General features: G+C 42.7%; 1 protein-coding gene across 1 annotated transcript in view; it reads left to right on the top strand.

Annotated features, from left to right (window-relative positions):
• The first annotated feature begins 8638 nt into the window (after positions 1-8638).
• Positions 8639-13249, top strand: part of LOC127581615 (exostosin-1-like) — a 215688-nt gene continuing 211077 nt past the window's right edge. Inside the window, exon 1 of the mRNA XM_052036128.1 lies at positions 8639-10111. Within this exon, the coding sequence (XP_051892088.1) occupies positions 9168-10111 (944 nt within the window). The 5' untranslated portion in view covers positions 8639-9167. The remainder of the gene's footprint in view (positions 10112-13249) is intronic.

Here is a 13249-nt window from a genome sequence, read left to right on the forward strand (position 1 = left end):
TCCCCCCACAGATGCTGCCTGACCCGCTGAGTTCCTCCAGCATTTTTTGTGTTACTCCAGATTCCAGCATCTGCAGTCTCTTGTGTCTCCAGATGACAAGCACATATCGAATGAGCGATCCTTAAATCCAGATCCCATTCAATACAACTCACTACAATAACCCAGTACAAGTAAAAAGGCACTTGAGAAGACTGGGCTCATTGACTTCCACACTTTCTTGGGAATTCTACCTTGCATACTTGGCCAAACTGAAAAGTTGCAAAAAGTCCAGAAAGAAGGAACAAAAGCTCTCTTAACACATGAGACCTGACCTGATTCTATTGAGCACTGTGGCACAGAATAACATAAATCCATTTTCTGTTCCAGTTGCTATTGAATCCTAATCTAGCCTCACCTCACTTGAAATCTGGTTTGGCTCTTTTCCAGACATGTTCTGTCCTCCCACCTGCTGCAATTATAGATTTTTTTTCAAATGGCTTTATTAAAAATCAGATAGCTTGACTTGTTGAAACTATACAGAGGCTTTTGCATATTTCAATTCTATTTTGGTTAATTACTGCGGGGCAAAGTAGTTGGAAGGAATGACCAGAATAGAGCAGAGCACAGCCAGAAGATAGGTTATTGTTCCAGCAATCATTATAAATATGGCACAAATAAAGGTGGGACATCCTGGGGCTGGCAACTGAGACAATGAATGGCCACTTTGGTAATGATAATACGGAATAGCAAAATGTCTTCTTTTTAATTCATTTATTTGGGGATAATATATCACTAGTAAGGCCAGCATTTATTGTCCATTCATAACTGCCCTTGAGCAGATAGCGTAGTGCCAGTTTCTTGAACTGTTGCAGTCCTTTTCGTTAAGTACTTCCACAGAGCCGCTGTGAGTAGGGAGTTCCATGGTCCAGACCCAGCAACGATGAAGGACTGATGATATATTTCCATAGCAGAACAGTATGCAACTTTGAAGGGAACCTACAGGAAGTACCTGCTACCCTTGTCATTCCTGGTGCCAGAGGACGTGGGTTTGGGGAATGTTGTTGGGGTAACCAAGGCAGTGCATTGCGTTAATGGTACACAGTGCTATCACTGTGTGTTTGTGGTGGGGGGAATGAATGTGTAGCATGGTTGCTGGGGTGTCAATCACGTGGACTACTTTGTCCTGGATGGTGTCAAACTTCTTGAAGAATGTTGGAGCTACACTACTCCAGGCAAGTGGAGAGTATTCATGGAGAGCATTCCATCATGTGCCTTGTAGATAGTGGAATGGGTTTGGCTATCAGATGGTGAGTCACTCATCGAGAGATGCCCAACAACCTGCACTGAGACCCATGGTAATTATATTACTGGCCCAGTTAAGTTTCTGTTCAACAGTGATCCACAGAATATTGATGGTGGGAGATTCGGTGACGGTAGTGCCATTAAATGTCAACAGTAGGTGATTACACACTCTCTCTTGTTGAATTTTATTGTTGTTTGGTACTTTTGTGGGATGAATGTAATTTGCCACTTATCAGCCTGTGCTTGAATGTTGTCTAGGCCTTGCTGCAGGCAGGCATGGGCTGCGTCATTTGCTGAGGAATTGTGAATGGAATTGAATGTTGTGCAATTATCCGCCAAAACCTGCACTTCTGACTTAACGATAGAAGTAATGTTGTTGTTGAAGCAGCTGAAGATGGTTGGATCCATAAATTCTTACAATGTTATTAAGGAGCTGGGATGATTGAGCTTAAACAATCTCTTCCTTTGTTCATGAGGTATAATTCCAACCACTGAAGTATTTTCCTTTTATGCTCAGACTTTAACTTTATCAGGGCACCTTGATGTCAAGGCAGTCATTCTCACCTCACCTTGGAATTCGGTCTTTGATCCATGTTTGGACCAAGAATGTGGTAAGGTCTGGAGCCAATTGATCCTGGCAAGATCCACACTGGGCATCAATGAGCTGGCTGTGGTGAATAAGTCTCATTTGGTAACACTGTTGATGACACCTTTCATCACTTTCCTGAAGATTGAGAGTAGACTGATAGGTGATACATGGCCAGATTGGATTTTTCCTGTTTTTTGTGTACAGGACATACCTGGGCAATTTTCCACATTGTAGATGTCAGTGTTGTAGCCATACTGGAACAGCTTGACTGTTGGAGCAGCTTGTTCTGGAGTGCTGTGATGTTCTTTGATCCCACACCCTTTGCCACATCCACGTTCTCAGCTTTTATCACATGGATTGGATTTAGCTAATTAATTGTCCACCACCATTCCCAAATGGATGTGATAAGATTGCAGAGCTACTACCTGATGTATTGGTTGTGAGATTGCTTGCCACTTCCTATTGCATCCTGGTTTTGCTGCTTAGCACACACCATCCAATGTTGCAGCTATAACTGGCTGGCACCTCATTTTAGGTAGGCCTAGTGCTGCTGCCAGCAAGCCCTTCTGTATTCCTTATTAAACCAGGGTTGATCCGCTGGCTTGATAGTAATTGTAGAGTGCAGGATATGCTAAACCATGAGTTATATGTAGATTGTAATAATGTATACTTCTGCTGCTGCCATTGTTGGTGATGAACATAGAAGTCCCCCACCCAGGGTACATTCTGTGCCCTTGTTACTTTCAGTGCTTCTCCCAAGTGTTGTTCAACACTGAATCATCAGCTCAGGGAAGGCAGTAGGAGGCTTCCTTGCCCATGCTTTACCTGATGCCATGAGACTTCATGGGGTCTGAAGTCAATGATGAGGACTATTCCCTCCTGCCTGCATTTCTGTGTCTCTGTTGGGTTTGCCCAGGGATTATGAAGGAGGAGTCTGTGAGGTTTCATTCTGTGAGTATGATACTGACAGGTTGCTGCTTGACTAGTCCTGTCTTACACTCCAGTTCCAATATGTTTATGCAGAGTACTTTGTCTTGTTTGAGTAGGTTTAAGGGGCATCAGACACAATTGTTGAGGATCCCAACCTACTCCTTTGGACAGAGGTTCTTGGGATGACATTGAGAAGCGAGAGAACCTCCCGCCTTTCTTCAGTGATGGTGAAGTGTTCCTACAGCTTAAGGAGTGCAACTATTGGCATGAGGTATGTTAGTATAATTCCTGAACTAGGAATCTAAAGATTTACACTAATAATCTGTAGATTTGATTTTAAATCTCAGCACACCAACCACAAAAATTTAACTTCATTTAAATAAATCTGGAACAAAACCCCATCTAGTTAACTAATAACCTTTGGGGCAGGAAATCTGTGTCATCCTTATCCAGTTGGTCCACGTGCAATAACTGGCCCTTCTGGTTATAGCTAATTCTGAAATGATCTAACAATCCACTCGTTTAGTGGGCAGTAAATACCATGCCAGTGATGCCCACAGTCTGTGACCAACTAAACAAATGCTTCCTTCATAGAAACAAAGAAGCTATTTGTTTGGCATATTTCAGGTCCCAGGCCCACCACCTGTTTTCTATATCCCAAATTATGAAGAATTAGCCAATATGGTCAATTCTTCACAATTTGGAATATAGGAAACATGTAGTTCACAACTCTTCAGTATGCAATGCTTCAACCAGCCAGAAATACTAGGCTGGTGCATGTGTGTTGGGAGATGTTGACTAATGGTTCTCATGGATTTATAACAGAAAAAGAAAGTTGATATAATCAACCAATAACGACTTCCAGTTTAATAGCACTTTACGTGCAGCAAAACATTAATTGGGTGTGAAACAAAGATCAACTCCAAGCATGATAAGAGGGTATTGGAATATTGCGAAACTCTTGGTCAAAAAGGTAGGTTTTAAAGAACCTTTTGAAGGTGGAAAGAGATGTGAAGAGACAGCTTAGGAAAAGAATTTCAGATCTTAAATCCTTGGTAATTGAAAGCACAGCCACTTGAGGTGATGCAATTATATTGGAGGATGATCAAGAACCTGGGGAGTGTTGTTGAACAGAGGATCCTGAGGTACAAGTACATAGTTTCCGGAACGTGGCAACACAGGTAGACTGGGTGGTGAAGAAGATGCATGGCATGTTTGTCTTCAACAGCTGAGGTACTGAGTACAAGAATGAGAATGTCATGTTACAGTTGTGCAAAACATTGGGTTGGCCACATTTGGAATATTGTGTGCAGTTCTGGTCACCACACCATAGGAAAGAAGAGACTCAGCTCAAGAGGATGCAGAAAAGATTCACAAGGAAGTTGGAGGGCCTGGGTTGTAAGGATAGATTGGACAGGTTGGGTCCATTTTCCCTGGAGCGAAGGAGGCTGAGGGGTCACATAACAGAGGTTTATAAAATTATGAGAGGCATAGATAGGGTAGATAGCCAGAGTCTGTTTCCTATGGTAGGGCTGTATAAAATAACAAGATATAGATTTAAGATGAGAGGAAGGAGGTTTAATGGGGGTATGAAGGGTACTTTTTTCCACACAAAGAGTAGTTGGTATCTGGAAGGTGAAGCGAGAGGAGGTGGCGGATGTTGGAACAGTAACAACATTTAAGAGTCATTTGGACAAGTAGTTGAATGAGCAAGGCATGAAGGGATATGGAATTAATGTAGGCAAGTGGGACCAGTACAGATAGGCATGATAGTTGGCCTAAATGTGGTAGGCCAAAGGGCCTGTTCCTATGCTGTCGAACTCTATGACCGAAGGCCAGAATTAGAAGAGTGCAGATACCTCAGAAGTCTTCTGGCTGAAGAGTTGGGGAGATAGAAAGGATCAAGTCTATGGAAGGATTCGAAAGGATGGATGAGAATTTTAAAATCAAGATATGTTTACTTGTAGGACGGCATCAGTTAGGACCAGGTTAGCAGAGTTCAGATAATCTCAGGTTTATGGCAAAGGAGACTGGATTGCACTGGCTGAGAGAGTAGCAGGAAGCAGACTGAAAAGTAACTTCCAACAGGAAGGTTGATAAATACCTGAAAAGACATAAAGGGAGACTGTGGAGAAACAGAGGGAAACAGGACTTTAAAAAGCTTGTGCAAGCATGATGGATTTTCTTCCATGCTGTAATATTCCACATACTTGGTTTTGGGGAGCTTGAGGCAGTGGTTTCATTTTTCAAAAATTGGGATTACTTCCTATACATATTTCCAAATATTTTGGGGAACTAAATTCATCCTTGTAACATCCTTCATCCTTGTATTTCCTTCTGCATGTATGACTTTCTGCAAAAGCAGAAATCCCAGCAACCATTGTGGTTTCCTGGATGCTGCTGTCAATTAAAACTACTCCAATTGATCTCGACCTTCTGTGTTTACAATGGAGCCTAACTATTATCCATCTTATAACATTCACCATTACCCCAAGAGGCTTATTACATTTGGAGGCTTCCTATGAGGTTCATTATCAAACACCTTCTGATATTAATGCACACTAACTCATTGGCCTGTTACATCCTCAAACAATCCACTGTTATGTATTGCCTGACATTCAAAGCCCATGCTGACTTGGAGTCAATACTTTTTACTCTTATAACATGCTTATTACTTGCTTCCAGTGACTGATTCAAAGAATTGTTTTTCTTCCTGCAGATGTCAATCTAAAAATGTCTGTATTTCCCAGGGTGTGAATTCAGACCTTTCAAGTAAAAAAATGCACACAGACAACAACTTGCATTTAGATAATTACCTTAACACAGTGAAACATCCCAAGGTGTCTCATAGAAGTATTATCAAACAAACCCAACATCTGGCCATGGCCACAGCAGGTACTCTGAGCTCTAGTAACTTAAAGCTTAGTCAAAAGGATACATTTGAAGGAGCATCTTAAAAGAGAGTGAGGCAGAGTAGTTTAGTTAGATGGCAGGGTGGTTTAGGTGGGGGAAATTCCAGAGGTTAGGGCCTACACAACTGAAAGTATGGTCAGTAGTGGAAGGGCAAGGGGAACTAGAGGTGCACAGGAGCAAAGAGTTAATGATGGGCAGATATCTCAGAGATATCAAACTATCTGCTTGAGGAACTCAGCGGGTCAGGCAGCATCTGTGAGGGGAAATGGAACTGTCAATGTTTTAGGTCGAAACCCTGCATCGAGACTGAGAGTGGAGGAATCCCAAAAATCTCTGTCCAAATGGAGTAGGTTGGGATCCTCAACAATTGTGTCTAATGCCCTTTGTATCTATCCAGGTAACATCCCAGCATCTGCAGTCTCTTGATGCAGGTTTCAACCCGAAACATCAACAATTCATTTTCTCCTCATAGATGCTGCTTGACCCTCTGAGTTCCTCCAGCAGATTGTTTGTTGCTCCAGATTCCAGCATCTGCAGTATCTTGTGCCTCTATCTCTGAGGTACGTCAGGTTGAATCTCCATCATCTCAAGTGACGGGGAGATACATTGCCATGGAGACCAATGAAAACAAGGGTGAACTTTTAAAAATTATAATCTTGCTGGATCAGAAGCTAATGTTGGCCAGAAAGCACAGGTATGATGATGAATGGTACCTGGCATGAGTTAGGTTAGCCTAGCAGTTTTGGATGAGTTCATACTACAGAAGACACAGGGCGGCATGCTGGCAGGATAGCATTGATATTTGTGGGAGCATTTCATTTGGCTCAGTCATCTCATGAATTCTTATATTTTTCTGTTCTCCATATACATTTATTATCTTCGACGTGACCTATAGTCTTCATTCAGAGACTTGAGAACAGATGTCCTGATTGATTCTTCAGTGCAGTACTGAGGGAGTGCTGCACCATTGGAGTTGACAGTTATTGGATGTTAAACTGAGGCCTGGGCTGCATGAAAATAAAACAGGAAAGCACCATACAAATGCAAGTCTTTCCTTCTATCTTTCTTCAGCCTTGAGTTCTGAGTTTTCCAGTCTCATTCTACTGCATTGAAATAGTTTTAGCTTGTCAAAATCATGATTTTCAGCAGTTTACTACATTATTGCTAAATTACATCTCTTACCAAAACCTTGGCTGCTTTATCATTATAAATCCTTTATCCCTGAATCTGCTTTCTACCTTTAATGCTTTCTTCCTCTGATTCATGCCCCAGGACTCCACATTCAATCTCTTTTCCTGGGTGCAAAACTGTGTGATTTTATATAGAAAGATAAGGGCTCTGCTGCTGTGTTTTATACTCTGAGCAACTTGCCTCTGATCAAACCCAAATGGAAAAGGTGAAAGAGCGTTAATTCCCTTCAACGTGAAGCCTTGTGCCCCGATGTAGCTCTGAACTGGTTCCTGGTTGAACCCCCCAAAAAGTTTGCTTCTCTCTAGAGCCAATCAAAGTATTGGTGCAAAATTAAACCACTTTATGTGGATGCAGCATGGGCAGAACAGAATCTTTAGCTGGAAACAGCTCGTCAATCTTTCCTGAGCATTCTGTAATACACCATCACCTTTTACCCATGAATGCACACATTCCCAAATGTGGCTTCACCAAGAGGTAATTGTTTTAGAAACATTTTGCTTTCTTTTGTTTTAAGTTGGCTCAGGGCAAGCATCCTGTCCAGGAGTCAGAAGTTTGGGATACGTGATGCATTGAGGGTATTAGATGAGTGTGACTTGATTTGCAGAAGAACAATGGTAAGTTTTAGAAGTAGAATCTGTACATATTGCTGGCAGAGAATTGTGTATTCGCATGTAATTCACAATAATGTTACAAGCAAAACACCAACAATGATGCACAATTATTGTGGTTCAATAGCAATTAATTTAATATTCTATCGAGTTAAAACCAAAGGTTATCGAGGACAGTTTACAGCCAATGTAGCCCTTGAATTGCTGCATGCAACTCCAGGATCAAGTTAATGGATTTCAAAACAGGAGTTCAATTAATTAATTAACTGCTTCCATTTCCAGTGCTCTGGAACTGATTTTCCAATTGTGCAAACAACAATGTGTATTTATGTAACCCATAGCACGCAACCTGTAGTCCGCAAGATTGATCTGTCTGCGCTGCACTCACGATTCTCGGTGCTCACCCTACAACCTAACTCTGACCCCAGCAGACATTGAGCTTTCAGAACCATCCGATATTGGCCCATGGGTCCAGAGACTTGACTGAGCTTGGGGTGAGGATCCCCGGAATGTGATCACCATGCATCACGTTACAGCGGTACTAATCTACTGAGCTACGTCCAGTTTCAGGTCGTATTGCTGAATGCAGGTGGAACAGAATCCCTGTTCGACTGTAGACGAGCACGTTGTTCAATCACCTGTGTATATTCCTCTCTATTCAAAACAAAACTGTTTCAAGTTACACATATGACAGGAGAAATTTCAGCCTGCAGGCCAGAAATTGACATGCACAAGAACGGACATGTGCACTTTAAATATTCTTTTGTTCCAAAAGATGCACATTCAACGTAGTTGCCTCTGCAACCTGTCGGATGGCTCGTACACAATTATAAACATTGCCAAAACTGCACAGCCCTTTCCTCCCTCGAATCCCAGCCTTAAATAAAATCCTTATTGATTTTTCACACCTGACGCTCAACACGTCCGGACCCGGGGTAAGAGGAGGGGCTCGGTTGCTGATTCAACCAATCGTCATCAATAGGAGGCGGGGCATTATCAGCCAATGGACAGCGTCTCTGACCAATCAGTTACCGACATAGGTGGAACCGGGGAATAGATCGCCCAATCCAAAGGTGAGGAAAGTCGTGCGGGTCGCCCAATGGAATGGGCGCATAGGGACAGGGGCGTGTCTTGGTTGGAATGTTGGTAGAGCCAAGGTTCGGAAATGGAATGTTTGGACACGGTTACACCTGAGTATCAGCGACATGGACACGTCCCAGTAGGGAGTTCCTCCCGCACTCTATCCCGGCTCAGCAGCACCTTATCACGGCCCCAGCTTCAGGGAGACACCGCTCCTCGCATCCTGATCGTGCAGCAACAGAGTACCGACATTCGGCAACCCCCAGCCGGAGTCTGCAGCAGCATCTTCCTCCCCTAATAAGCAACCACCACCCCCCCCCCCCCCAACTCCACCCCTCCTCCGCCTCCAGCCACAGCCACAAGAGGCCAGTTACACCAGATGTCCCCGGCTGCCCAATGCCAGGCTGGGCTAGCGCTGCTGCACATCTGCCCTTGCTTGGGAATCGGGGGGATGCCTCTTCTGGCAGCGCCGGGATCTGGAAACGTTTGAGATCGGGTTCCCACCACCATCAAGTCCTGGTGCCAGCTCCTGCAACCTTCTCGCCATCCCGAGGAGAGCGAATGGTCCCGGACACATGCAGGCCAGGAAGAAATACATTCTGACCGCGTTCTGCGCCTGTTGGCTCTTGCTTTTCTACTTCGGGGGAGCGCAGATCCGGCAGCTGAAGATACTGGCACGCAGGCAGAGCGAGGAGCTGGTGACGGTGAGGAGGTGGCCGGCTTGGGACGATGAGGCGACGCTCAAAAGTTATGTGGAGCAGCCTGGAGGAGACGAGGGGGATGACGGGTTGCGGGAGTCTCCAAAGATCAAGAGGGAGAACAGGGCAAACGTGTACAAAGACAGCAGGTGTCGGATGGAGACCTGTTTTGACCTGTCTCTGTGCGAGAAGCGAGGCTTTGGGGTTTACATCTACCCCCAGTCCAAAGCGGATAAAGTTTCTGAAAGTTACCAAAAAATTCTTTCCTCCATTCAAGAGTCCAGGTATTACACCCCGGACCCACAGCAAGCCTGCTTATTTGTCATGGGTATAGATACTTTAGATCGGGATCAACTTTCCTTGCAATATATTCACAACGTCGATGCCAAAATCCAGAGTTTTCCTTTGTGGAATAACGGGAGGAATCATCTGATATTTAACCTCTACTCGGGAACTTGGCCTGACTACACAGAGGACTTGGGTTTTGATATTGGCCAGGCCATGGTAGCCAAAGCAAGCTTTTACATGGAGAGTTACAGGCCACATTTTGATGTCTCCATTCCCTTGTTTTCAAGAGAGCATCCTCAGAAGGGTGGAGAGAAAGGCTGGCTCCTCTACAACAATGTCCCACCCAGGAGGAAGTACCTGTTGGTCTTCAAAGGGAAAAGGTACTTGACTGGAATTGGATCAGATACCAGAAATGCCTTACACCATATCCACAATGGAAAGGATATTATCTCACTGACCACTTGCAAACATGGGAAAGATTGGGTGAAGCACAAAGATGGTCGCTGTGACAGGGACAACCAAGAGTATGAGAAGTAAGTGGATGACCACTGCATTGTCTAACTCATTTAAATGTTCTTGGTCTTTCAAGCATTATTTCCAGAGAAACTTTTAGTACTTGATTGTTGCATTCTTTCAAAAATACATTGCTGATTATGGGATGCCCCTCCTTTATAGATTGACTATTAATTTTGCCATGCACACAAAATGTCTCTGTAGAATTGGGGTAGGTATCACTTTAGCTATTCACTAAAATACTAAAGGGTTTGTGAAAGTTTAACGTTCTGCTTGTTTGTTGTGTTTTTTCATGATGGGAGAGATCACGAGCAGGTTCTTGCTGACGTGTTTAAAATTTCTTGTTGACTTCTGATGCTTTAAGTTATATGAAGTCTCCATCAAATCTTGGGATTTGTTAAAGCAGTTGTAACATTTAAAAAAAAATCCATTTTACCATATGACATAGGCCATTTGGCCCATGGAGTCAATGCCGGCTCTCAGAGTAATCCTATCAACCCACTTATTTGCCTACAACCTATTTTCATCAACATCTCCCTGATTCTTTCACCAATCACCTGTATTAGGAGTAACTCTTTACAGGGACCAATTACCACAACAATTGGACCTGGGCAATTAATTTTAACGATAATCTATGGCATGTGGGAGGAAACCAGAGCACCTGGGGGAAGCCCAGGCAGTCACAAGGAGAACCTACACCCACCACACAGACAACACCAGTGGTCAGAATTGAAGCTAGGTCGCTGGAGTTATGAGACAGTTGCACTTCTTGTAGTGTCACTCTGCCGCCCTAATTTGGTGCTCTGGTGAGTTTAAAATTGCTCATAGGATTACAGTTATATGACCCAATTTGGGACTAGAGTCAAAAGATTGTTTATATACTGCTTTGGCATTGCCTCTCCCACTTCCCACCTACTGGCACAACTTCTCCAGTGATGGTGAAGCCAGTTGGAGTGTGTATCTGAGCACCTTTGTCAGCCTCTGCTCTATTCCACTCCACAAGTGGTGCCGTGCAGTGAAACCCCCCCAGTAACTCTCCCTCTTGACACGTTATGTATCTGAGGTATCTTAAGTATTTCAAATTTCTGGCCAGAGCTGAAGGATAGATACAAAGAAGGAGAGATTTAAATTTAGGAGTGAGAACCAGGACTGGAAACAGATGATTGAAGTACCATTTCAGTCTCATCTCGGAAGAAGAAAGCTGATGGGAATGTCTGATTCGAATCGAGAGAAAATTGTGGACATTAAGAGTAATAGGGATTTTTGATAGATGTGATTGAATCGCAGACCCTTGACTTTTAAAAGGGTCTTATTTTTATATGATGCTCACAATTAGATGCTGCCTTGTGGAAGAATAATCTTACATCAACACTATAGTCATGAACATCGAAAGCAAGAGTTTGGCTTGGAAGATTTCAGAAGCCTTTTAATTGTGAACCTTTCCTACAGAAAGGGGTGGATTTTACTAATCAAAATGGCAGTATTTCTGATCCTTGCATTGCAAGCTATTGGCTAATTCTCATGCCATTCTTGGTCATGTGCTGGGTTTATGATTGTTTTGTTTGGTGACTGGGTTATATTTTGAGGTTCTGAAGTTAGTAAATTGAGGAGTTGTGCTCTAGAATTGTTTGGTCAATCAGTTTGTTGGTAATATAAAAAAACATATCAATATTTAAGTTACCTTTACTTTTATAATCTAACTTGCTGTTAAGGTTAACTTTACCAGTACTTAATTGTGTCCTCTGATTGCATCAATGGCTATTAAGCATCACTCACTCGTACTAGGGTTCCATGCGGCATGACACTAAAATTATACTACAGTTATCTAGAACAACTGTCATCTGGTGGAAATGATTTCTACCTAAACAGTGACAGATCAAAGAATTATTAAGCATGCATATCTGACCTGTGTGCAGTTTACGTGTTCATGAATGCATCCAATGCATTTCCAAGAAAAAACTGAAATCAAAATTCAGCAGCTGTTAATTAGTCTTGGGTGTTACTGTACTTTCACTGCTGATTGTTCTGTGCATGAGGTCCTTTTAATTGAGTAACTATCTTACTTTGTAGCATTTCATTTCCATCCAATTTGCTTTCCTCCTCTCTTCCGTGCTAGCTCACAATGGGATTTGGTTGCAGGGGCCCCTTAGCCATCTGCTGTCTAACCAGAGTGATTGTGTAATAGGCATGAGCCCAGGTGGTGAGTAGTCATTTTATGTCACACACTACAGATCAGCTTTAAGCTAAATGAAAACCCTCACTGCCTTATTTTCTTTCTCTAGAACCTAAATCCCTGTCTAGGCACTTGGAACAATTATAGAGCATTGACTAGCACTGGGGCTGCAATCAGCTAGTTCTTCACCACTCTTTCTGGAATGAATCACAGAGTCATCCAGATTATTCATCAGACTGACACTGGGTCTAAAAGAATTAAATTGCTAAGTCTGGTTAGATAGACCAAATTTGGTCTATCTTGAATGTGACTGAGTAAGGGATGATTCACCGAGGTGTCTAAAAATGGTCCAAGATTTCTTAGGTTAAATTGCAAGTATTTCCTCTGATGGGAGCATCATCTTAAAGTTAGAGGTAGATGGTTGTCATGAAGCACTCCTTCATACCAAATATAGTTGAAATCTGTCACTAACAGCCTTCTTCAAAATGCTGTTGAATTTGAGTGTGCATTGAATTTTTCAAAATTTAAAGTTGATAGGTTTAAGTTAATTAAATTTGAACCAATGATGACTAACTGTAGTTGAGATATAAATCTACTGTGGCAAGATGAGTGGCAGGATGGCTTCAAGGGGCGATGAATTAGTTCCACAATGGCTGGCACATTTTACCCTTTAAAGTCCAGTGCTGAGGTAGGCAGTGTTCCACTGACCATAATTGTCCTTTGTGGTATGTTAATATAAATCATTCAAGGGCACATGTGATGTCACTGGTCAAGCACTACTGCGTACTAATGTCAGTTCCCATTGACACAGCGGCATGTCATGTAGCATGTGACAGCTGATTAAACAATTACACAAGTGTTTTGTTGTGATACTGCAAACAGATCTCCAACTTTCCCCTGATTTTTCAAGAATTTCAGAACAAAACCAGTTGGCCCACAGTTTGCATTGTAACTATAATTATTCATCATTTGTTAATTACAGAGA

The sequence above is a fragment of the Pristis pectinata genome, chromosome 22 (assembly GCF_009764475.1).
Source record: "Pristis pectinata isolate sPriPec2 chromosome 22, sPriPec2.1.pri, whole genome shotgun sequence".
NCBI classification, from domain to species: Eukaryota; Metazoa; Chordata; class Chondrichthyes; order Rhinopristiformes; family Pristidae; genus Pristis; species Pristis pectinata.